The following is a 25,001-nucleotide window of genomic DNA, read 5'->3' on the forward strand; positions in this document are numbered from 1 at the left end:
GAAGATGTGCCCTGGACTCCATGCAGTTAGGGTCCCCGGGGGGCGCTCTGTGGTGCCCAATCCTATCCGGGGGATTGGCCAGTCGGCAGCTGGACAGGTGACACCGCGCCTGGTCCCTGGGCCCGTGGCCTTGATGACTCGCTTTAAGACGCATGTTGCGCGCCTACTGTGTGAGGGGCCTCAGAGGGAGCCCCTGACCCAGCCTGGGGCATCCTGGAAGGCTTCCTGGAGGAGGCAGGCCAGGAGCTGGCTGAGGTGCCCAGGGCAGCCCGTGGCTCCTTCCAGAAACTGAAACCCAAGCAGTGGGGATGGGGGGAGCACCAGCGTCTCCCCCCCAGCCCCGTGGCCAACGGGCAGTCCAGCTGCCGCCTGTCTCCTCCCTCGCTCATCCCCAGCCTCGCGGCCGATCGGGTGTCGGAGCCAGCCGGGCGCCGGGAGCCGCGGGTATCAGCTCCAGGCCCAGCTGGGAGCGGGTAACCGGAGCCGGCGGTGGGCACGGGGCACTGGAGCCGCGGGAGGTAGGCGAGGGGCCTGGGGTGGGAGACACACAGGTGGGAGAGAGGAGAGGCAGGGCCGGGGCCGGGCACGCGGTGGGGCTGAGCTGCACCTGCCGGCGTCCACCGCGCCTGGAGGTCGCAGTCCCCCCCCCCCCCCCGCCTCCCCGGCCCAGCGCCCCCCCCTCCCGGCCGAGCAGCTTTGGGGACACGGTGGACCCTGGCCCCTCCGCTGAGCCCAGGGATTCCCAAGGCCCAGGCCGCCTCTCGGGCAGGTGCAGGGCGCCCCCCCACTCCCTGGCAGGAGGCCCCCAGGTAGGGGTGGTCCTTCCCTGGGGACCCCCTCTCTCACACAGCGCCCCCTGGAGACGCCCCGCAGACCTGCAGGCAACACGGCCGGGTGGACAGGAGGGAGGGGGGGTCCCGGAACCCACCTCTGCCCAGAGGGGCCCTGGGAGGGCCAGAGGGGAGGTGGGGGCCAGCCTGCCTGTCCCTGCCCTCCGGGGTGGGGTCCTGCACCCCCAGACACCCCTGACCCTCCCCAGGAGGCCCAGAGAGACAAGGCGAGGGGACACTGGGCATGAAGACCCTCCGGGCGCGATTTAAGAAGACAGAGGTGAGTCGGAGGCCGCGGGGACCCCTGAAGCCCCCCCCCCGTCCCCTCCTGTGGCCGGGCACCTGCTGGCCTCTGGGCTGTCTCCCTGCCCCGCCTCCTCCCCTTCCTCTCTGCCGCCCCTGCCCTCGCCGTGTCCAGCACTGGTCTCCAGGAAACGCCCCCCTCCCACGCAGATTTCCCCATGAGTGTCCGCTGCTCCCCCGGGCCTGCGGCGCCGGGAGGTTGGGTGCGGGTTTCACGCCGCTTGGATGGTTCCAGTGGTCCGGGAAGGCTTCCCGGAGGAGGTCACCTAGGTGCGAGGGTCCGAGAGGAAGAGGGAGGGAGCCGCCTTGGGGTGCTGGAGATGGCCAGTGCCAAGGCCCCGGGGTAGCACCGGGCCACCTTGGGTGGGGCTGCCCCAGAGAGAGGCCCCCGTCTGCCTCCCCCACCCCCTCCAGGCCACCCTAAGCCAGTGTCCGGGCTGAGCCAAGGCTCAGAGCTGAGGTGGGGTTCGCAGGCAGCCCTGCCGGGAGCTGCTGAGGCTCCCTGGGCCCCGAGCCTCTCGCACACCCGACCTCAGAACACTTGGGTTTCCGCCCCGTGGCCGGAGCGCTCCAGGGGTCTGCCTGGAGGAGGCAGGCCAGTGATGGCACCCAGGAGGGAGCACCCGGGCTGGGGACAAGCCTCACCCCGTGGACTCAGGGCACAGAGGCAGGGCTTTCAGGCGGGAGCAGGGTGTGGGGGCGCTGAGGGGTCCCCGGGACCCGGAACGCGGGGCCGCTGTGGTGCCCATCCCGGGTCAGAGCCCCTGGCTGGAGTCCTAGCTCTGGGCTCAGTTCCAGCTCCCTGCTGTGTAGCCTGGGCCCCGCCTCCCACCTGGGAGCCCCGGATGGAGCTCCTGGCCACTGGCGTCCACCTGGCCCGGCCCTGGCTGGCGTGGGCACCCTGGGAGGGACCCAGTGCGGGAGGGCCTCTGTCCGTCTCTCTGCCTTCCAATAAATAAATAACTTTTTTTAAAATTTGAGTCAGGATTAGGCAAAGCGATCTTTGCTGGCTGGGGTAGGGCCGTGGATGATCCCTCTTCTTCTTTTAAAATTTATTTTATTTATTTGAGAGGCAGAGACAGAGGGTCCTCCATCCCCTGGGTCACTCCGCAAATGGCTGCAGTGGCTGGAGCTGGACCGGGCCACAGCCAGGAGCTCAATCCGGGTCCCCCACGCGGGTGCAGGGGTCCAAGGACTTGGGCCATCGTCCATTGCCCTCCCAGGCCCTAAGCAGGGAGCTGGATTGGAGGTGGAGCAGCCAGGACTCGAACCTGCGCCTGTGTGGGATGAGGGCGCTGCAGGCCGTGGCTTTAACCCGCTGCGCCCCAGCGCGGCCCGGGACCCCTGCTTTATAGAGGGGGGAAGGTAGCGGCTCGAGGCCACAGAGCCCGAAGGAGACACCCTGTGCGCCCCCCCTGTGCGGGCGGGGAGGGGGGTGGGACAGTGCACCGCCTGCCGTGGGGCCCGGGTTGCTGTGGCCCTTCGCGGGGTGACCGTGGAGTTTCTCACGGAAATCCACACCGCTGGCGGCCGTCTCTGAGTGGTGGCGGCCGGAGGCGGGGACCGAACCCCCTGGTCGCTGGGTCGTGGCTGGAGCGGTTGGGTTTGAATCTCGCCCTTTGCAAGAATCCTGCAGCTCGGAGGAGACCCCTCCCCAGTCTGGCGGCCTGGCCCTGGGCGGGGGCGGGGCCCTGGCAGGTGGGAGGCCTGGTGGGCGGGGCCTCCTCCCCAGCCCCCGCCTGCGCGCGCTGCACCTGCGCTCCCCCCTCCTCCTCCGGTTTCCCTGCCCGGACTCAGGTTCACCTTTTGTTCAGCAGCCCGGGGCGGGGGGGGGGGGCTGGGGGGGGCGGAGAAAGCCGACACCGGAGTGCGTGACTGCGGGGGGGGGGGAGCTGGGGGGTGGGTTTGAGCCCGGCGCCCCGCCCCCCGCTCCCCGCGGCTCCTCCCCCGCCGGCCCTGCCCGCAGGCCCGGACTTGGAGCGATTCCACCGGCGGGGGTGGGGTAGACAGGAGGGGGTCTTAGTGCTGCCTGACCATGCGCGCTGTCCTCTCTCTCTCTCCCCCTCCCTCTCCCTCTCCCTTTCTCTCTCTCCCTCTCTCCCTCTCTCTCCCTCTCTCCCTCTCTCTCTGTCTCTCTCCATCTACCTTTCTCTCTAATGCATTCCATACACACTTAGTGTGCACCTGCTATGTGCAGGCCCTGTTGAAGGATTTCATGCCCAGTGGGGGCAGGGGCGGTGGGGGGCTCCCATGGCCACACTCAGGGGGTCTGCGCTTGCTTTAACCCTCTGCTCTCCGAATCTTGGCTGGGAACGCGGCACTGACCGAGCTGGACAAATCTCCCCTTTCTCTGAGCCTGGAGCCTGGAACACCTGCGTCCTGTATCTGTGGGACCCCGGGTTCGAGTCCCGGCTCCAGCTCCCTGCCGATGTGCAGCCTGGGAGGCTGCAGGTGATGGCAGGAGCACGTGGGTCCCTGCCGCCCACAGGAGGCCTGGGCTCCGGGCCCTGGCTGCTGCAGGCGGGGTGGGGGTGCGGTCATGGAGGGGAGTGCACTGTGTGTCTCCCAGGAGACGGAGACCAAGGCCAGGTTCTGCCTCTGAGGATGGAGTCCACAGGGGGGCCCGGCGGCGGGAGGCGGGCTCTCTGCTGTGGTGCCGGCAGGGAAGGGACCCGTGTGGGTGCCGGCTCGGCGTGGGAAGGAGGTGGCGCCAGCAGGGTGGGCTGAGGGCGCAGAGGGGCGGGTGCGAAGTGCTGGGCAGTAGAGGGTCCCGGCTTCGCAGCCCCCGGGGCCTCCAGGGCAGGGTCTCTGCTTGGGGCTGGCATCCAGGAGGCGCTCAATGAACACTCAAGGCATTGGGGAGCATCTCCCCAGGGGCCGATCGCGTGCGGATCTGCCAGGCACCTGCCGTGTGCCAGGTGCTGTTCCAGGCGCCTGGGACCCTGCGGTGGCCAAGGCCACCCAAGCCCCTGCTCCCTGGTAGAATGTGAGGGGTGGGTGGGGGACAGGCAGGATGGGCGAGGAAGAAGCACCGTGAGGATGTAAGATGGGGTGTGGTCAGGCAGAGAGGGAGCCAGCCATGTGGGTGACTTGGGGAAGGGCTGTGCAGATGGAAGGCACAGCCCGCACAAAGGTCCTGGGGCAGGACTGAGCCTGGTATGTTGTGGGAAGAACGAGGAGGGGTGGAGGGAGCAGCAGAGCGCGGGGAGGGGTGGGCCGGGCCATGGGGGCCCCTGGGTGCTCTCTGCCTGCTGTGGGGGCCAGGACCGGGACGGACGCAGCTGTGTGGGCCCAGGTGAGCTGTGGTCTCTCCTCAACACGACCTTGTCCCTGCTGTCCCCCAGCCACTGCCCACCCTCTCCTCCAGGAAGCCTTCCTGGACTCCCCAGCCTGTGTCCCTGCTTTGCTGGGTGGGCTTGCCCTGCTGCTGCCCTGGTCACCCAGGGACCCCGGTGACGGCAGGGTCACCTCGGAGCCCGACGCCGGCTCCAGCATCCCATCCCTGCCTCGCCCGCTGGTGGAATGAAGTGGCCGGGGCTCACAGGGCTCACAGGGCTCGGCCGCAGGCACTGCCTGGGGACTGCTGGTGTCTCGGGGGGCCCCTGCCCCGGCCCACAGCGCCCCGGCTCCCCAGAAGCTCCCAGTCAGAAAAGGTGGTGGAATTGGGCCCTCCCGGGCCTGGGCCCTCGCTGACCCTCGGCCGATTTCTCCAGGGCCTTCCACCCTCGGGTCCCCAGGACCCGGCCTAAGAGCTGCACCGGGCCGGGTGAGCTCTCGGCCTGATGAGCGCAAAGTGCGCGCAATGTTTCCATGTAGTGCTACTTATGAGAGAGAGAGAGAGGGAGGGAGGGAGGGAGGGGGAGGGAGAGAGGCAGAGAGGGAGAGAGAGGGAGAGAGAGAGGGAGGGAGGGAGGGGGAGGGAGGGGGGAGAGAGAGAGAGGGAGGGAGGGAGAGGGAGAGGGAGAGTGGGAGAGGGAGAGAGAGGGAGAGAGAAGGAGAGAGGGAGAGAGAGGGAGAGGGGGAGAGGGAGAGAAGGAGAGGAAGAGAGCGGGGGGGGGGGGGGACTTCCGTCCACTGCTTCGCTCCCTGCAGTAGCAGGGCCGGGCCAGGCTGCACCAGGAGCCGGGCGCTCCATCCGGGTCTCCCTGGTGGGTGAGGGGCCCAGCGCCTGCGCCCTCACCGCCGCCTCCCAGGGCGCGTGTTCGCGGGGAGTTGGGTGGGAAGCAAGGAGGAGGCTCAGGCTGTCCGTTGTGCGATGCAGGGGTCCCCGCCCGCCCCCGCCCGCGGTGTTTATGGGCCGCCTGCTGTCCTTTGGGTGGCTGGCTGTGCTAGGGACTGTTTGCTGGGAAGCCCATTTCACGGATGAGGCAAGTGGAGGCGGAGGCGGTACGTATCCTAGTCTGGTCACCATGGTGACTGCAGGCGGGCAGGGGCCGGGGCTGGATTCAAATGGAGTTTTCTCTGGCTGCGTAGCGCCCCCTGGCGGACGGATGGATGAGTGAACCAACGAGGTAAGGAAACCTTGAGCGAGTGAGCCCAAGGCGCTGATGGACCGGCGGCAAAGAGGGGGGCATCTGTCCAGGCCCCGGGGGAGGGGGCCCGAAGACCCCCCGCGGCTCCAGGAGGCGGAGATGGACGCCCAGGGTCCCCACCCGATCCGCGCGGACCCCCGCCAGCAGCCTGCGGGGGAATGAGGGAGCCAGGCCCCCCCTCCGCCAGGCTGGACACCAAGGTCAAGTCCGGCCAGGTTGTCGTCCCCTCCCCCAGCTCCGCTCCTGGGCGCTGCCCCCACCCCCCGCACGGAGGAGGGGCGGTGGCAGCGGCGTGGGCGGGGCGCCAGGCTCGGCCCCTCCCCCGGCCCCTCCCTGGCCGCCTGGCGGCCCCTCCGGCCCCTGCGGCCCCGTCGCCGCCCCGAGCCCGAGCCCGGCGCCCGGCGCCCTGGACGCCATGAAACAGCTGTGTTTGTGCGCAGCCGCCTCCTGCTCCTGCGCGGTAGGGCCCGGGCGGGGCGGGGGGCGCGGGGCGCGGGTCTTCTGCCTCCCACCCCGCCCCGCCCCCTGGCCTCGTTGAGACCCCAGACTCAGGAGGGTGCGCGCGGGAGGGGCCGCTCGGGGGAGCCGGGGCCGTGTCTGCGGAGACAGCGTTGAGGGCAGATGGGGGCGTGGGGGAGAGCTTGGGGGCTCGGGCGCGGCTTGGGGACGGGGACCAGGGCACTGCTGGAGAGCCGGGCAGGGACACAGCTGTGGGGAGAGCCGAGCGTTTCTGGGGGACAGTGGGCGGGGGCTTTGGGGTCGGGTAGGGGCCGGGAGGGAGGAGTCGAGGACGGCTTTGGGCACAGGACACGGGGTCCCACCGCTGCGTGAGGCTGGCAGTGGGTTTGGGGCCGGGTTGGGCGGTGGTCCTGGGGGGTGCAGCCTGAGGCCGCCCCCCACCCAGGCCCACCTCCCCCGCCCCGCAGCTGCGGCTCAGCCCCGCCGACCTCGGCTCCTGCCCGCCCTGTGGCCCCTGCCCCATCCCGAAGCCCGCGGCCAGAGGCAGGCGCCAGGCAAGTGCCCGGGGCGGGGGGGCCGGCGGCCGTGAGAGCCCAGAGCCCCCGCCAGGGGCGGCAGGGAGGGGGCGGCAGCCCACCCGGCCCCACGCGCCTCTGCCTGTGCCCTGCAGAGCCAGGTCTGGGGCCGGAGTGACGAGCGGCTGCTGCAGGCCGTGGAGCGCGGGGACCCGGCCCGCGTGGCCGCCCTCATCGCCCGCAAGGGCCTGGTGCCCACGAAGCTGGACCCCGAGGGCAAGTCGGCGTGAGTGCCCGCGCCTGGTGTGGGTGGGGCCCGGCGGAGGCCGCCTGCGGCTGACCCTGACCCCTGACCTCCGACCCCAGGTTCCACCTGGCGGCCATGCGGGGTGCGGCCAGCTGCCTGGAGGTGATGCTGGCCCAGGGCACCGACGTCACCAGCACGGATGGAGCAGGTGCGGCCGGGCGGGCGGGCAGGGCAGGTGCTGGGATAAGGAGCCCGAGGGTCCAGCCTGGTCCTGTCCAAGGCCGGGGGGGGCTGACTTGTCAGAGACCAGAGACTGAGTTGGCCACCGCGGTTGGGTGAGAGGAAGTAGCGGGGCAGGGGAGTATCTGGGGCTTGGGGTGGTCTCCGAGAAAGGACGGGAGTCGGAGCAGCTGGGACAGTGGAGCAGCTGGAGGCTGAGGAGCAGCTGGGCTGTGGGAGTATCTGAGACCAAGGGAAGGGCTGAAGTGCAGAGGTCCCGGGGGGGCAGGAGCAGCTGGGCTCAGGGGAGCAGCTGACCTGGGGCGTGAGGTTAACTTGCAGAGTTTGGGGAGAGGTTTGTAGGGTCACGGATTCAGGAGTCGCTGGGGCTTCGGTGGTCACTGGGCACGGGGCAGAGCCGGCCCGAAACTGGGGCCAGAGGCAGGGCGGGCAGGACGCCCGGAGCAGCTGGGGCGTTGTGGAGTATCAGGCAGGATGAGCAAGGGAGTGTGGATTAGGGTACGACTGGGGCTCCCACGGAGTGGAGCTGGGGACGGGGGAGGAGTTGGGGCTGCGGGGAGACACCCCGCACACGGACGCCGGCCTGGGAGTAGCTCGAGCCCCTGGAGTATCTGAGCGCTGCGAAACCTCTGCCTTCCAGGTTACAACGCGCTCCACCTGGCCGCCAAGTACGGACACCCACAGTGCCTGAAGCAGCTCCTGCAGGTCGCTCCCGGTCTTGTCCCAGATACCCCTGAGCCCCAGCTACTCCCTGGACAGCCAGATGCTCCCTAAACCCTAGAGCTCCCAGCTACTCCCCAGACTCCCAGCTACTCCTTGTCCTCCCCAAGCGGAGGGTGGCTCGGGGGGCTTGCCGGGCGGGCCGGTGGGGGCTGGGTCCTGGAGTGGAGCAGACGGGGGGGGGTGGTCACATGCCCCGTGTCTCCTCCCCAGGCCTCCTGTGCCGTGGACGTCGTGGATGGCAGCGGGTGGACGGCCTTGCATCACGCAGGTGGGCGCGGCCCTCGCCGTGGGGTTACCCCAAGCAGAGTCCGGGGTGGGGGTCCCTGGTTTCCTTTCCTTTGAAACGTTAGGGAGGTCCGAGGCCCAGGCAGCCCGCAAAGAGCTCTCTCTGCAGGAGCAGGGGAGGGGTCGCGGCGCCAGACCCTGCCTGGAGCCCACCCGGCCCTCGCCCCTCTGCCCTCTCCCCTCGCGCCCCTGACCTTGAATCGCTGTAGAAATTCGCGGCGACTGTTGCACGCTGCCACCTAGCGGTGGCGCCGCGTATGACCGCCCCCTGCACCTGCTGAGCGGGGTCCCAGACCCAGGCTGTCGCTTCTCGCCTTGCCTCCGTCTGTCCGCCAACGCGCTGTCCACCCGGCAGGGGCAGGGACCGCCCCGAGCATGCGTGGATGTGTCACTCCCCGGCTTCCAGACCCCACCCCGTGCCCATACGGCTTTCTTGGCACGCAGAGAGCCCGGCTCCTGCTGACCTCTCCCAGGAGGGCTCCCGGAGGCCCTCCCTGCCCCCTGGGGCCCAGGACACCTGCTCCGGCTGACCCTGACCTCGCAATGCTCTCTCCCACCTCCGGGCCTTGGCCCACTCCGCGCCGCCCCGTCCCCTTTCTCCTGCAGAACCCAGAGCTCAGATCACAACCTGAACACTCTTTGGGGGGGGTTTACTCTGCCCCTGAGCCCGCCGGGCAGCCACGGGCGTGGCTGGGCCTCTCATCTGTCCAGTGGGAGCCCTGCCTTTGTCAGCAGCCCCCCAGCATAGGCAGGGATTTCTCATTCGCGCAGAAGCCCCCAGAGCGAGCCTCCGCCCTTCCGTTTGTCCGCCCAGCTGCCGGCGGCTGTCTCTCCTGCTCCGAGGTCCTGTGCTCCTACAAGGCGCGCCTGGACGCCCGGGACCCGGTGAGCCTCCCGGAGCTGCTGGGGGAAAGAGCCTGCAGTTGGGGCACGCGGCCACCAGGTGGCAGCACCCCAGGCGCCCCGGGAAGGTTGTGAAGCTCAGGGCCCTGGGCCCAGAGCGCCCCCTCCCCTGCTGTTCTCACGTCACCCCGCCCCTCGCACAGTCCGGCGCCACGCCCCTCATCCTGGCGGCTCAGATGTGTCACACGGACCTGTGCCGCCTCCTCCTGCGGCAGGGGGCTGCCGTGAATGACCAGGATCTGCAGGGCAGGTGCGCATCTCCCCACCTCCGGGCGGGCGGGGGGTCTCGGGGCGCCCTGTCCCGCTGAGTGGCGCCGTCTCGCGTTAGGACCGCCCTGATGCTGGCCTGCGAGAGCGCCAGCCCCGAGACGGCCGAGGTGCTGCTGCAGGGCGGGGCGCGGCCGGGCATCACTGACGCCCTGGGCAGGGACGCGGCTCACTACGGCGCCCTGGCCGGGGACAAGCTGGTCCTGCACCTGCTGCACGAGGCGGCCCAGCGCCCCTCCCCGCCCAGCGGTACGCGAGCCCCTTCTCCCTGCCAGTGTCCTGTGGACAGTTTCCAGGCTCCCCGTATTTGCTGCACCCTGGGAGGTTTCAAGGAGCCCCGCAGGCTGCCCCAACACCAGTATTGATTGAGCCCAACTGCGGCGGGTAGATCCAAGGACCAGCACCTGCTGCTGGGGGCGGGTGGGACTGGGAGCCCCCCAACGAGTCCCGTGGGCCCACCAGTGGTCTTCCAGTGGCGGGGCGTGGAGCCCCCGGGGACAGCGGCGCTGACCCTGCGTCCCCCTCTCTCCTGCGCCCCCTAGAGGACGACTCCTGCGAGGCGTCATCTCAGGTAGGAGTTGGTAGCCTCAGGTGTGTCCCTCGGATGCCCCAGGCCGGGAGAGCCCAGGAGGAGGAGCCATAGGCCCGGGGCTGTAGGACCTGGGTCAGAGAGGGCTGTGTCCAGGGCGCGCCGCCACCAAGCGCCACCAGCGCTGCCTGAGAGGCCTGGGGGGCGGGACCCGGTCCTGGCTCCGGGAAGTCAGCTAGGGGCTGGCTCAGTGGGGCGCGGCCCCGCCCCCTGCCCCACTCACCCTCGCCCCCCCCAGAACTCCGTGTCCAGCCACGAGAAGCAAGGGGCTCCCAAAAAGCGGAAGGCACCCCCGCCACCCGCCAGCATCCCTGTGCCGGTGGGTGAGCGGAGCCCGGGGCGGGCGCGGGGTGGGGCAGGGGGCGCCTTCCGGCCGGGTCTAAAGGTCCTGGGCTCCGGGGGAGGGGGGGCAACAGGACGACCACGAGGCCTATGAGGAAATCGTGCGACTGCGGCAGGAGAGGGGCCGCCTGCTGCAGAGGATCCGGGGCCTGGAGCAGCGCGAGGCGGCCGGGAGGCAGGAGGTTCGGAGGCCGCGGGGGCGCCCAGACACGGCCCTGCCCCAGGGCCTTGGCACAGACTGTTCCTCCCAACCCGGGCGGGTGGGGTGTTCCTCTCGCCCCTCCCTGGCTCACAAGGCCCCTCCCCTGCCCGTGCCCCCAGTCCTGAGCCCAGCTCTGTTCTCTCTGTTGCCGGGAGGGGCGGGCCGGGCGTCGCGTCTTCTCCGTGTGCAAGCCCAGGGGGTGGCCGATCACGCCTGTGCCGCTCTACACGTATGAACACGCGTTTGAATGCGGGGTCCCACACAGTACGCACTCAGTAAGGACTTGCTGGGTCGTCGGATGGTGGCTGGGACCCCGTGGGCGCTCAATAATAAATGAGCTGTCTGAATACTGTGTCGGCATACAGTAGGCGCTCAGTGCTGAGTGGCCAGGTGAGCGGCTGGCACACAGTAGGCTCTCGCCGACGCCTAAGGCGTGAGCGGTGGGGGTGCTGTGTGGTGCAGGCGCTGGGGGACGGGGACCCCAGCCCAGATGCACCCCGTGCCCCTTGTCCCATCAGCCGCCCGAGGCGGAGGCCAGCTCCCTCCACAGCCTGGAGAGGCAGGTAGGTGGGGCAGGGAGGGGGAGGAGCCGGCCCCGTGGCCCCGCCCCTGGCCCCGCCCCCACAACCCCGTCCCCACCTCGCGCTGCAGGTGCAGGAGCTGCAGCAGCTGCTGGCCGCCAAGCAGGAGGAGAAGGAGAGCCTGGGCAGGGAGGTGGAGAGCCTGCAGAGCCGCCTGTCCCTGCTGGAGGTGGGCGGGACCGGGGAGGGGCCAGGGCGGAGCCTGGGCAGGGAGGTGGAGAGCCTGCAGAGCCGCCTGTCCCTGCTGGAGGTGGGCGGGGCCGGGGCGGGGCCGGGGCGGGGCCTGGGCAGGGAGGTGGAGAGCCTGCAGAGCCGCCTGTCCCTGCTGGAGGTGGGCGGGGCCGGGGAGGGGATGGGGCGGAGCCTGGGCGGGGAGGTGGAGCCTGCAGAGCCGCCTGTCCCTGCTGGAGGTGGGCGGGGCCGTGGCGGGGCCTGGGCAGGGAGGTGGAGAGCCTGCAGAGCCGCCTGTCCCTGCTGGAGGTGGGCGGGGCCGGGGCGGGGCCGGGGCGGGGCCTGGGCAGGGAGGTGGAGAGCCTGCAGAGCCACCTGTCCCTGCTGGAGGTGGGCGGGGCCGGGGCGGGGCCTGGGCGGGAGGTGGAGAGCCTGCAGAGCCGCCTATCCCTGCTGGAGGTGGGCGGGGCCTGGGAGGGGCCGGGGCGGGGCCTGGCGGGGAGGTGGAGAGCCTGCAGAGCCGCCTGTCCCTGCTGGAGGTGGGCGGGGCCGGGGCGGGGCCTGGGCGGGGAGGTGGAGAGCCTGCAGAGCCGCCTGTCCCTGCTGGAGGTGGGCGGGGCCGGGGCGGGGCCTGGGCAGGGAGGTGGAGAGCCTGCAGAGCCGCCAGTTCCTGCTGGAGGTGGGGCATGGGTGGGGTGGGGCGGGGCTTCAGCCAAGGGGCGGGGCTTTAACTAGAGCAAGGCCTGGACCAGAATCAGGGGCGGGGCCAGAGGCAGAAGGGGTGGGGTCAGGGGTGGGGCTTTAACTGGGCAAAGACTGGACCAGAATGAGGTAGGGCTAGTGTCAGGGTGGGGCTGGGGCAGGAGGGGGGGTCAGGGCAGGGCAGGAACCAGAGAGAGGGGCTAAGCCAGGGGCTGGGGCTGGGGCAGGGGCAGGAGAGGAGCCAGGGGCAGGGCCAGAGCCAGGAGGGATGAGGCTGGGGGTGGGGCTAAGGTGCGGGCGGGGCCTGCCGTGGCCTGATAACCCCACCCACACCCATGCAGCCTCACACACACGCACACCAGACATCCTCCCAAGCCCACAGTCCCACCCAGACAACACCCCACAAATGCACACCCGGGAGGGAGCCGGACCGGAGGTGGAGCCACCGGGCCAGGAACTGGCACTCTCGGCGCCGTAGAAAAACACTGAAATCCACACCTTGAAGGAATTCTTAGAAAGTGTGCATTTTGGAAAAATTACGTGTGGATTTCTCACCAAAGTGTCCCTCATATTCAAAAAGCAGAGACACACACACATCTCCCTTCCACTGGGTCACTCCTCAAACGCCCACAGCGGCCGGGGCTGGGCCAGGCTGAGGCCGGGAGCCAGAGGCTCCCCCCGGGGCTCCCACGCGGGTGCAGGGCCCAGCACCAGGCCCTCATTGCCGCCTCCTGGGGTGCACATGGCAGGAGGCTGGGACCCGAAGCCGGCCACCCTGCTCTGCTCTGGGAACCACCGATCCAAAAACTCACTACTAATTCTGCTTCCCACGGCGTTCGAAGACCTCGTGTCTGCCGAGAGGTTAATATCCACAGCCCCGAGGGGTTCAGGCGGCTCGGACAGCCCAGTGAAGGCCAAAACTGGGCAAAGGACATAGGGCGCACTGAGCCCAGGCGAGGGCCCTGGGGCTCCCTCGAGGGTGCGTGACGGGCGCTGCTCTCTGTCCGCAGAACGAGAGGGAGGACACCAGCTACGACGTGCCCACCCTGGAGGACGAGGAGGGGGATCTGCCCGGCTTTCCAGGTGAGCCCCGGGGACCCACGGGGGCTGGGAGCTCCTGTTACTCCCCCAACGTGGCTCACCGGAGAGGGGGGCCGAGCCACCACACCGGCCCCCTGCTCCTGTGTCTCCCGCCAGGGGCCGAGGCGCTGCTGTCCAAGCCGCTGAGCCCGGCGGCCCAGGAGCTCTTGGCCTCCCTGCAGGAACAGGTGGCTGCGCTCACGAGACAGAACCAGGAGCTGATGGAGAAAGTGCAGGTGGGGAGACTGAGGACCAGGGCGGGGCTGGGCGGGCCGGGCGGCGAGGCCCCGGCTGTGCCGGCCAACCGGCTGTCCTGTCCCAGGTCCTGGAGAACTTCGAGAAAGACGAGATGCTGACGGAGGGCAGCGGCTTGGCCGAGGTCGTCCCCCTCGTCCTGTATGACTCGCTCCAGGCTCAGCTGGACCAGCTCCGCAGACAGCACGCGGAGGCCCTGCGGGCGCTGGAGCAGCAGGCGGCCCGGGAGGAGGCCCAGGAGGCGGGCACCGGGACCACGAATAGGCCGGCTGGCCCGGAGCTCAACGGCACAGTGACTCCAGAAACCAGCGTTGATGGAGCCGAGACCACCGACGATGAGGCCACGGGAGTGGAGACCATGGAAGCCCAGGAAGTGCGAGCCGAGGCCACGGAAGCCCAGGCCACGGAAGCCCAGGGTGTGGGAGCTGAAGCCACGGAAGCCGAGGCCACGGAAGCCCAGGCCACGGGAGCCCAGGGTGTGGGAGCCGAGGCCACGGAAGCCCAGGCCACGGAAGCCCAGGGTGTGGGAGCTGAAGCCACGGAAGCCGAGGCCACAGAAGCCCAGGCAGTAGGAGCAGAGGCCACGGAAGCCGAGGCCACAGACACAGCACCCACGAATGTGGAGGACACAGAAACAGAAGGCTCAGGGGGTGAGGCTAAGGCTTTGAAAAGTGGAAACACTGACACAGAGGCCACGGGAGCAGAGGCCACGGGGGCGGAGGCCACGGTGTCAGGGCCCACGCAAGTGACAGAGAAGCCAGAAGGGACAATCAACACAGTGAGGGCCACCGAGGCAGAGCCCGCAGGTGCACAGACCACGGGTGTGGAGACCACTGACATGAAGGCCACCGGGGCCGAGGCCACAGCCCCCGGCACCCCCCAGAGTCTCGTCTTACACCCTGGTGCGGCCGAGGCCTCGGAAAAGCTGCAGGCAGAGCTGGAGATGAGGATTCGTGGCTTGGAGGAGGCGCTCCGGGGCGCGGGCGCGGGAGGCGGCGGCCGAGCTGCTGGCGGCGCGGGGCCCGTGCCAGGCCGCTGAGGCCAGCCGGCTGCGGGTGCGCGTGCGCGAGGCCGAGGGCGGCGGGGACCCCGCGCAGCTGCGGGCGGCCCTGGAGCAGGCCCGCGAAGACCTCCAGGAGCGGGACGCCCGCCTGCGGGAGCTGCAGGCCGCCGCGGCCCGCCTGGACGAGGCCCGGGCTGGCCGGCTGCTGGCCGAGGAGGCGGCGCGGGGCCTGCGCGCGGAGCTGGCCCGCACGGAGGAGCTGCGCCTGGAGCAGAGCCGGGAGCTGCAGGCGCTGCGGGAGCAGCTGGCCGCCGCCAGGGCCGCGGGGGAACAGCAGCGGGCAGCGGCCGCCGAGCTGGGCCGCGCGCGGGAGGCCGCCGAGGCACGGGCCGCCGAGCTGGCCGCCGCCTGCGAGGAGGCGCGGCAGGGGCTGGCCGAGCTGCGCGAGGCGTCCGAGGCCCTCCGCCAGTCCTCGGTGCCCGCGTCCGAGCACCGCCGGCTGCAGGAGGAGGCGCTGGAGCTCCGGGAGCGCGCGGCCGGCCTGCAGCACGAGGTGGTGGCCGCGGGCAAGGAGGCGGCGCGGCTGCGCGCCGAGCTGGAGCGGGAGCGCGCGGGCAGCGTGGCGCGCACGGAGCACGAGCGCGTGGTGCACGCGCTGCAGGCCGACGTGGCCCGGCTGGAGGCGCAGCTGCAGGAGCTGGGCCGCAGGCACGAGAAGACGAGCGCCGAGGTCTTCCAGGTGAGCGCCCGCCTGCCGGCGCCTCCCCCAGCGCGCGCAGCCGGGAGCTCCATCCCCGCGGGGTGTGGGGGCCGGCGTCCACTGCTTCCCCAGGCGCATGAGCAGGGAGCCGGGTTGGAAGTGGAGCAGCCGGGACTCGAACTGTGCAATCTGTGCTTGTCCGGCTTACGACCCCCGGGTCTGTCCCCTGGCTGGGGGTCGCGGCTCCCTGAAAGCTCCTTGGTGGCTCTGGGCACAGGACCCCCCCTTGGCCTCAGGGACTTTTCCCGTCTGCGGACACTTCCACCAGTTGGGCTCTGGGGGGCGCCCTGGGTCGACGTCTACCCCAATCCTCCCCGTGCTGCGGCATGGCCATATCTCCACCAGGGGGGCGCCCGGAACGCAGGTGCGCCCCAGGTCTGAGCGCGCATGCCGCGCGGAACGGGGAGTTGAGTCCGGCTCAGAGGCCTTTGGTCTTTGCTGTTGGCTCTCACGGCGTCCGGCCTGGCTCTGAGCTCCAAGGTGAAGCCGAGCGCGGCCTTTCCCACCCTGCCCCCTGGCGAGTCCAGCGGCTTGGGGCCTCCCGGCCTGGGAGCAGGGAATACCGGGTATCCACCAAGCTCTGGACTCGGTCCCTTCCCCCACGCCGGGGCAGGTGCGCAGCTGCGCTGGTGGCCCCCCGGCTTTGGGCAGGCGGCTGTTCCAGGGAGGGTCTCTGGGGTCTCTGGGGTCTCTGTGGCCTTCTTCCCATTGTTGTTCACTCCCCAAATGTCTACAACAGCTGGCGCTGGGGCCACGCAGCAGCCCAGAGCCTGCCGCCCCCAGGTGGGTGACCCGAGCTGCCCCTCCTCCGCCTCCCAGGGAGCCGGAGCCAGAGCCGAGCCAGCGCCAAAGCCACTTTTTTGTGCTCTCTTTGTTTCTCATCCAGTTCTTTTGTTTTTGCAAGAAACTTGCAAACTTTCCCCCCATGGACAGGGAAAAGACCACAGTGATACAAAGTAAAAACCATCCTCACCCTAAGGGCCGCAACTTAAATCCGCTCCTCCCACGACCGCCCACCCCTGGGACACAGGGGCTGTTGGCGCTTTATATACCACCGGGAAAGTGAGGCAGGGAATGGCTTCCCAGCCCTTGGGCCAGAGAAGCAAGGCGTGGCCAGCATGCCCAGGGGGCGGGTGGGAATCCAGGACACGGGGGGGGGGGGCGCAAGACTCAAGGGCGCTCTGGGTTTGGATGTCCCTGGGCCGGAGCAGAAGGGTTGGAAACTCCCGGGACCCCCATCCCTGAGTCACTCGGGGGCCCGGGTGGCGTGGGCCCGGGTCCCTGAGCCTCACACGGGGGTCCGGGTCCCTGAGCCTCACACGGGGGTCCCTGAGCCTCACACGGGGTCCGGGTCCCTGAGCCTCACACGGGGGTCCCTGAGCGTCACACGGGGGTCCGGGTCCCTGAGCCTCACACGGGGGTCCCTGAGCCTCACACGGGGTCCGGGTCCCTGAGCCTCACACGGGGGGGCCGGGTCCCTGAGCCTCACACGGGGGTCCCTGAGCCTCACACGGGGGTCCCTGAGCCTCACACGGGGGGCCGGGTCCCTGAGCCTCACACGGGGCCCGGATCCCTGAGCCTCACACGGGGGTCCGGGTCCCTGAGCCTCACACGGGGGTCCCTGAGCCTCACACGGGGTCCGGGTCCCTGAGCCTCACACGGGGGCCGGGTCCCTGAGCCTCACACGGGGGTCCCTGAGCCTCACACGGGGGTCCAGGTGCTTGAGCCTCACACGGGGGTCCGGGTCCCTGAGCCTCACACGGGGGCCCGGGTCCCTGAGCCTCACACGGGGGGCCGGGTCCCTGAGCCTCACACGGGGGTCCCCTGAGCCTCACACGGGGGCCGGGCCGCAGGTGCAGCGGGAAGCCTTGTTCATGAAGAGCGAGCGGCACGCGGCGGAGGCCCAGCTGGCCACGGCAGAGCAGCAGCTGCGAGGGCTGCGCACCGAGGCGGAGAAGGCGCGACAGGCCCAGAGCCGCGCCCAGGAGGCCCTGGACAAGGCCAAGGACAAGGACAAGAAGGTGGGCGTCCCCTCGCTCGCTCGGGCGCGGGGTGGGGGGTCCTGGACACCACCCAGTGTCCCACTGTGGCACCGTGGATCGAGTGCCGACTGTGTACTGCCGGCTGTGGGTTGGTGCCAGGTTCTCCCGAGACACCCCCTGCCTCTGTGGAGGCCTGAGCACAGAGAGGTTGGCCTCTCGCCCAAGGGCGCACAGCACGAGCTGCTCCCAACAGGTTGGTTTCTGCTTTTGTTGCTCAAGATTTATTTATCAGGGGCCAGCGCTGTGGCGTAGAATGGCACATGTACTCCCTGCTCCAGCGCCGGCATCCCACGTGGGTGCCGGTTCGAGTCCCGGCTACTCCACTTCTGACCCAGCTCCCTGCTATGGCCTGGGAAAGCAGTGGATGATGGGACAAGTGCTGGGGACCCTGCACCCGCGTGGTGGACCCGGGGGAAGCTCCTGGTCCACCCTGGCTGTCGCAGCCATCTGGGCAGTGAACCAGCAGATGGAAGACCTCTGTCTCTCTGTCTCTCTCTCTCTCCCTCTTCCTCTCTGTAACTCTGCCTTTCAAATAAATAAGTAAACCTTTTAAAAAATTATAGTAATTTGAAAAGCAGAGTTACAGTGATAGAGAGAGACAGAGAGAGGTCTTCCACCTGCTGGGTCACTCCCCAGATGGCCACAATGGCCAGGTCTGAGACAGTCCGGAGCCAGGAGCTTCCTCCGGGTCTCCCACGCGGGTGCAGTGGCCCAAGGACTTGGACCATCGTCCACTGCTTTCCCAGGCCACAGCAGGGAGCTGGATGGGACGTGGAGCAGCCAGGACTCGAACCGGCACCCATAGGGGAGGCTTAACCTGCGGAGCCACAGCACCGCCCCCAGGTTCTGTTCTTAAATGACGCTGACGACAGCGACCTCTAGCGGTGAAGTCAGGCATTTTCATACATTGTTAATCTTCCCAAGGTCCTGGGAAGACCCAGGGTCGAAGCCAGGAGCCGGGGCTCCATCCGGGTCTTCATCCCCATTTCCCAAGTGAACCAACCGAGGCTCCCGGGGGTGAAGACAGTGGATCGCGGGCCACACACAGCCCCCGGCCCCTACGGGCATCCTGGCCACTGCAGGGCATGGAGCAGCCCCAGTCGTCCCAGACTCCGCCCAGTGTCCCCTGGGGGGCACAGCGGTCCCTGATGACGATCCTGGAATCTGCCGTAGTGATGAGGCCCAGCGCTTACTGAGTGCCTGCTGTGTACCCCAGTGCACGATGGCAAAAGTGAGGCTCGGTGGGATCACCCCCCCCCCATTCCCTGATCAGCCTAGAGGGAGAGGAACAGCAGGGTGACGGCCCCAGCCCCATTGTGCCGGGCTGCCTGGGGTCTGGGGAGCCCATGGGGGAAGGGGCAGGTGTAAGAGGCCAGAAAGCGCCGGGTTCTCCCGCCTGCGAGACAGCAATGGCTCTGGCGGCGGGAGGCGGCTGGGAGACGTGCCTGGCTGTGGCCGCGGGCCGGGGGCCGGGGGCGCTCTGGCTGCACCCAGGGACTGAAGTTGAAATGGAGCCTCTACTTGAGAGAGGCAGAGAGAGCTGCATCTGCGGGCCCACGCCCCAGCCGCGGCGGGGCCGGGGTCCAAGCCGGGAGCCAGCCCTGCGGCTCTGGGCGCCGGCTGACAGCGCCCCCCTGCCGGCAGATCACGGAACTCTCCAAGGAGGTCTTCAGTCTCAAGGAGGCGCTGAAGGAGCAGCCGGGCGCCGCCGAGGTGCAGGCTTTGCGCGACCAGGTGGTGGCGCTGCAGCAGCGCCTGCAGGTGCGGGCTGAGCCGCCGGGGGTGGGGGCGGGGGTGGAAGTCCTCGGGCATCCGGCGCCCCGGCTGGGCGGCACCGCGCCTCTCTGAGCAGCCTACCCCGGGCCCCGCAGGACGCCGCCAGGGACCGCTGTGCCGTGGTGGCCTTGTACAGGAGCCACCTGCTCTACGCCATCCAGGTGAGCCCTGCCCGGGCCGCCGACCTCTCTGCTCGCTGGGGTGGGGGCCGGGGGAGGGGCCGAGCAGGTGCACCCAGGGCCGCCGGTCCTCTCTGCTCCCCAGGGTCAGATGGACCAAGACGTCCAGCGCATTCTGAGCCAGATCCTGCAGATGCAGCGGCTGCAGGCCCAGGGCCGCTGAGGCTGCGCCCCAGGGGCCGCCCGCCCCCCGCCCCGCACCCTCACGGGGCCCCTGCCCCCTCCAGGCCGCCCCGCGGGGCCCCGTCCCGACTTTTCTGTAGCCGGCTGCATCGCTCGGAGAATCTGTGACAAGTCCTATCCCCCCCACTCCCAACCCGCCCATGTCGCCCCTCGTCACGTCCCTGGGTCGCCCCTCCCCCGGGAATAAAAATGCAGCGTGCACAGCTCCAAGGCTGGTGGCCTGTGTGTGGAGCCTGGGGGAGGAGCCCCGCTGGGTCTCCCACATCGGGGGGCAGGTGCCGTCTCTACTGCAAAGCTGGAGTCAGAGCTGGGACTCGAACCCAGCACCTCGGTTCCGCCAGGACGGCGCGCTCAGTCCCTACCTGCCCAGCCCCTCGCGCCGCCAGCCGCCCCGGGACAAACCCCGGCTGAAAGCCCGGGGGCCTTCCTGGAGGGGAGGCCCCTGAGGGTCCAGCCTGGCCCCGGGGTTTCCTTGGGTGCCCAACAGCAGCGAGGCAGGTCCCCGGCTGTCCCCTGTCCCCGTCACGTCACAACCTCTGTGTGTGGTGCTGGGGCCCGCGTGCTGGTGTCGCTGGGGCCGGCAGCCTTGCCAGGGGCCCCGAGGGAGGCCCGGGCCGGCATCTCTGGGGTGGTGAACGGCGCCTGGCTCTCGCTGCTCTAGGGGCCCCTGCCGTATTCTCGTGGTCTCTCCCTCTCCCTCCCTCTCTCCCTCTATCTCTCCCTCTCTCCCTCTCTCTCCCTCTCTCCCTCTCTCTCTCCCTCTCTCCCTCCCTCTCTTTCCCTCTCTCTCTCTCCCCCTCCCTCTCTCCCTCTCTCCCTCTCTCTCTGCCTCTCTCTCCCTCCCTCCCTCCCTCTCTCCCTCTCCCTCTCTCCCTCCCCCGTCTCCATCCTCTCCAACTCCACCCCCCTCCCCCCCACGTGGGGAAAGCCACCAGGTCACTTCCCCATTTGGTGGCCGCTTCCTGGTTGGGTGGCCGCCCCGCCCCCTGCACGTGGTGGCCGGGCCCCTCTCTCTGTCTGGACTTCCCCGGCCATCCCCAGCGCCAGGGCGGTCCCCACCCAGCTCCTGGGAGCACACTGGCTCAGCGGCCGCACCATGGTCCCCAGGCTCCTCCTGGCCCTCGCCCTCTGGGCTGGCTGCTCATCCTGCGGAGCAGGGGAAGGTACGTGGGGTCCCTGGGGGGCAGGGGGCACTCTGGGGGGGCAGGGCCTTGCCCTCCTGCCAGCCTGGGCCGGGTCTGGGGTGCGGGAGGCAGTGACGCCTGCCGTATGCTCCCTGGTGGGACGTGGTTGCTGGCCCTTGGACAGATAGGGAAACTGAGGCACAGAGCAGCAGGGGCCCAGCCCCAAGGCGACGGCCCGGGGCTGCCAAGGGTTGAGGACCCAGCTCGCTCACGTGTGGGTTCCACAGTCCCAGACGTAGCCGGGGCCTGAGGGTCTCAGCATCACCCCTGCCCAGCCTCCCGCGCCCTCAGCAATGTGGCGTCACCACTGCACACGTGGGGGCGGTGCCCGAGCTGCCAGGTGGCTCGAGGGGACGGACGTGGGCCGGGGGCCTTGGTTCCCAGAACCCCCTGCCCTGCCCAGGGGACAGACACGGGCGCTGGGGGGCCTTGGTTCCCGGACCCCCCCTGCCCTGCCCAGGGGACAGACACGGGCGCTGGGGGCCTTGGTTCCCGGACCCCCCCTGCCCTGCCCAGGGGACAGACACGGGCGCTGGGGGCCTTGGTTCCCAGAACCCCCTGCCCTGCCCAGGGGACAGACACGGGCGCTGGGGGCCTTGGTTCCCGGACCCCCCCTGCCCTGCCCAGGGGACAGACACGGGCGCTGGGGGCCTTGGTTCCCGGACCCCCCCTGCCCTGCCCAGGGGACAGACACGGGCGCTGGGGGCCTTGGTTCCCGGACCCCCCCCTGCCCCGCCCAGGGGACGGACGTGGGCACTGGGGGCCTTGGTTCCCAGACCCCCTCTCCCCCCCTGCCCCGCCCAGGGGATGGACGTGGGCGCTGGGGGCCTTGATCCCGGACCCCCCCTCCCCCTGCCCCGCCCAGGGGACGGACGTGGGCGCTGGGGGCCTTGATCCTGGACCCCTCTCCCCCTGCCCCGCCCAGGGGACGGACGTGGGCGCTGGGGGCCTTGATCCCGGACCCCCCCCCCGCCCACCCTGCCCCGCCCAGGGGACGGACGTGGGCGCTGGGGGCCTTGATCCCGGACCCCCCCCCGCCCACCCTGCCCCGCCCAGGGGACGGACGTGGGCGCTGGGGGCCTTGATCCCGGACCCCTCTCCCCCTGCCCCGCCCAGGGACGGACATGGGCGCTGGGGGCCTTGATCCCGGACCCCCCCCCTGCCCACCCTGCCCCGCCCAGGGGACGGACGTGGGCGCTGGGGGCCTTGATCCCGGACCCCCCCCCTGCCCACCCTGCCCCACCCAGGGGACGGACGTGGGCGCTGGGGGCCTTGATCCCAGACCCCCCCCCTGCCCACCCTGCCCCGCCCAGGGGACGGATGTGGGTGCTGGGGGCCTTGGTTCCCGGACCCCCCTGCCCCGCCAGGGGACGGACGTGGGCGCTGGGGGCCTTGGTTCCTGGACCCCCCTCTCCCCCTGCCCTGCCCAGGGGACGGACGTGGGCGCTGGGGGCCTTGATCCCGGACCCCTCTCCCCCTGCCCTGCCCAGGGGACAGACGTGGGCGCTGAGGGCCTTGATCCCGGACCCCTCTCCCCCCTGCCCCGCCCAGGGGACAGATGGGGGCTGAGCCACCGTAGGGCCGGGGGATGGGGACTCACTCCTCCCTCTCTCCCCTCGAGGCCACCCCGCAGCTGCCGCCCAGCCCAGGGTGCAGTGCCGGGCGCCGAGGTACCCGCTGGCCGTGGACTGCTCCTGGGACCTGCCGCTGGCTCCCGACCCTGCCGGACCCCCGTCCTTCGTGGCCACGTACAGGTCAGAGAGGCCGCGGGGGCGGTGTGGGGGGACCCTGGGCTCCCCGGAGAGGCCCCACCCCCGCCCTCCCCACCCTCACACCCGGGAAACTGGAGCTCCAGGGACCCCCGGCCCCAGGTCAGGGCGCCACCCGGCCGCGGCCGCTCTCAGGCCCCCAGACACCTGCCACGGCCGGGGCGGGGGCCAGGACAGAGCCAGGAGCCAGGGGCTCCCTCTGGACCCCCGCGTGGGCGGCGGGAGCTGGGGTCGGAGCCGGGGCAGCCCAGGCGCCCGCGTGGCCCGGGGTCGGCCGTGTGGGACAAGCAGGACATTTTTGAAGGTTCTAGAAAGTTCTCCGGGACGGTGCGGTCGGCACTTTCCCAGGCTTCTCGGGAACTCAGAACTGGAGGCCGCGTCCGATGTCCGACCCCAGAGTCCCCACACCTGGGGGCCCTGGGGGGGGGGCACTGTCGAAGCTTCCAGAACCCCAACCCCCACCCGCCCCAGGTTGTGTCCCCCCAATTCCAGGAGCCCCGGGCTGGCTCGGGGCTCACAGTGCACCCCCACCACCTGCCCCCCTCCCAGGCTTGGGGCTCACGGTGCACCCCCGCCCCCCACCCCCACCCAGGCTCAGGCTCATGGTGCACCCCCACGCCCCACCCCCGCCCAGGCTGGGGCTCATGGTGCACTCCCCGCCCCCCTCCCAGGCTTGGGGCTCAGGGTGCACCCCCCTCGCCCAGGCTCGGGCTCACGGTGCACCCCCCCCGCCCCCCGCCCAGGCTCGGCTTGGCCGCCCGCGGCGAGAGCTGGCCCTGCGTGCAGGCGGCGCCCGAGGCCGCGAGCTGCAGCATAGCCGACCTGCGGCTCTTCTCCCCGGTGCCCTACGTCCTCAACGTCACGACCCTGCACGGCGGCAGCAGCTTCACGGCCTTCGTGGCCGAAAACATCAGTGAGTGCGGGGCGGGGCGGGCGGGGGGCTCCCCGCGTGGCTCCCCGCGCCCACCCGGCCTGTGCTCCCCGCAGCCGCCGCCAGAGGGCGCGCGTGAGCACCCACCGCCCGCACCAGGCCCCGGGGTCCCCACCCACTCAGGGCCCCCACGGCCACGGGGCCCTGCAGGACCCGCCCTGCCCTCTGCTCCCGGCCCTGCCTCGCTGTGTCCCCAGCCCTGTCCTGCCACCCCCCACGCCCCATGAGGCCTCACCCCCTAGCAGTGCATCAGCCGTGGAAACCCCCGCCCGTGGGTGTTCAGTGGTGACGTCACCCAGCTGCCACCCAGGGTAGTGACAGCCCACAGACGCCCACAGCACAGAGGTCTCTCTTTTAAAAGATTTATTTATTTATTTGAAAGGCAGACAGAGAGAGACAGAGAGACAGAGGTCTGCCATCCGTGGGGTCACTCCCCAGATGGCCGCAGTGGCTGGGGCTGGGCCAGGCGGAAGCCAGGAGCCAGGAGCTCCCCCGGGTCTCCCACGCGGGCGCCGGGGCCCAGCACGTGGGCCGTCAACGCCGCTTTCCCAGGCGCGTCACCTGGACGGGTGCGGGTGTCTCAGGTGGCGGCTGTGCCCGCCCCTCCCTGTGTCCATCAGGCGGTGAACAACCAGACCCTGCCTGGTCCAAGTACACGGTGGAATATTACGCAGCCAGGAACAGGGGCGCGCTCTGACCCTCACACAGACAGCCACGCCGCGGGGGGCTCCAGGGACAGGAAGGGGATCCGTGGTCGCCACGGCCTGGGGCCGGCTTTGGGCTGAGGGAATGTTCTGGAAGTAGCGTGGGGCTGCCCCGGGGGAGCTTCCGGAGGCCCCTGCGCCCCCTGCCGTTCCCGGGCGTCTGCCGGGGGACCCTCCCCCGCTGGCGAGCGCGCAGGTGAACGAATGAATCAGGGAACGAATGCTGGCAGCTGCCGCCCCTGACCACGCCCCTCGCCCCCTCCCAGTCAAGCCCGACCCTCCCGAGGCCGTGCGTCTGAGCCCCCTGCCGGGCAGCGGCTGCGGGTGCAGTGGGCGCCCCCTCGCTCCTGGCCCCTCCCTGACGTCTTCGCGCTCAAGTACTGGGTGCGCTACCGCCGCCCGGGGGCCGCCCGCTTCCGGCAGGTGAGCGGGGTGCGGGCGGGGGTGCGGGGCGGAGGACGCGGGGCAGAGGCCTGGGGCGGGGGGCCTGGGGGCTGGGCTCCCGGCGCGAGGGTGACCGCGGCACTGCGCTCCCTGGGGTCCGCGCAGAGCCGCGCCGCGTCCACCCCAGCCCGGGACCAGCCCGGTGCTGCTCTTGGAACGGGATACCTTTTGGGGTGATGGAAGATTCTGGAATTAGTGGGGGGGTGCGCGCCACACTGAGGATGTCCCACGTCGCAGGCCCAGCCCTGGCCCCTGACCCCGCCTCTCCGTCCGCAGGTGGGCCCCACCGAGGCCACGTCGGTCACCCTCAGGGCCCTGCGGCCCCACGCCAGGTACCAGGTGCAGGTGGCCGCACAGGACATCACGGACTCCGGGGAGGCCAGTGACTGGAGCCTGCCTGTGGCTGTGCCCTGACCCTGGGGCGGGGTCCGGGGACCCCCGGAGGCCCGCCCTGCTGCTGGGCAGCTTCGGATGCGCGGCTGGGCCTCGGTGTGCCGATCTGCGGAATGGGGGCGTCGCCCTCCCTGGACGCAGCGCAGGGCTTTGCAAACTGGACTATTTTAAGAAAAATAAATAAATAACTCGCCGGAGTCAACCCCCCACCCCTGCCTTCGTCTCTCTTGCTTGGTCGGGTCGGGGAATTTCTAAAACAGGGAGACCCCGGGGTCACGGGCCGCTCTGGCCAGGCCACCCCGGCCCAGGGTCCTGGGTGCGGTTCCTGGGGCTGCGATCCGGGAAGCGCAGAGTGACAGCTGTCACTCAGAGTCCCGGCTGTCACTCAGAGCCCGGCTGTCACTCAG

The 25,001-nt window shown here is 70.5% G+C and overlaps 2 protein-coding genes across 2 annotated transcripts; both read left to right on the top strand.

The window, feature by feature from the left end:
* The first annotated feature begins 437 nt into the window (after window positions 1-437).
* On the top strand, window positions 438-19,547 carry ANKRD24 (ankyrin repeat domain 24). Its single transcript, XM_062185028.1, is given in 22 exon segments — window positions 438-518; window positions 1,040-1,110; window positions 6,795-6,925; window positions 7,006-7,094; window positions 7,767-7,831; window positions 8,060-8,117; window positions 8,949-9,019; window positions 9,181-9,287; window positions 9,366-9,553; window positions 9,847-9,875; window positions 10,132-10,212; window positions 10,310-10,417; window positions 10,956-11,000; window positions 11,089-11,187; window positions 12,902-12,974; window positions 13,089-13,207; window positions 13,294-14,202; window positions 14,204-14,968; window positions 16,843-17,010; window positions 18,676-18,792; window positions 18,903-18,968; window positions 19,072-19,547. Coding segments are annotated over 21 exon segments (3,402 nt in total). The 5' UTR covers window positions 438-518; window positions 1,040-1,074; the 3' UTR covers window positions 19,150-19,547.
* A 557-nt stretch (window positions 19,548-20,104) lies between these two features.
* EBI3 (Epstein-Barr virus induced 3) lies at window positions 20,105-24,700 on the top strand. The gene is given in 6 exon segments (XM_062185029.1): window positions 20,105-20,332; window positions 21,975-22,107; window positions 22,866-23,035; window positions 24,024-24,065; window positions 24,068-24,180; window positions 24,478-24,700. Coding segments are annotated over 6 exon segments (663 nt in total). The 5' UTR covers window positions 20,105-20,265; the 3' UTR covers window positions 24,616-24,700.
* Window positions 24,701-25,001: the final 301 nt, after the last annotated feature.

This window comes from Lepus europaeus, unplaced genomic scaffold (assembly GCF_033115175.1).
Source record: "Lepus europaeus isolate LE1 unplaced genomic scaffold, mLepTim1.pri SCAFFOLD_229, whole genome shotgun sequence".
NCBI classification, from domain to species: domain Eukaryota; kingdom Metazoa; phylum Chordata; class Mammalia; order Lagomorpha; family Leporidae; genus Lepus; species Lepus europaeus.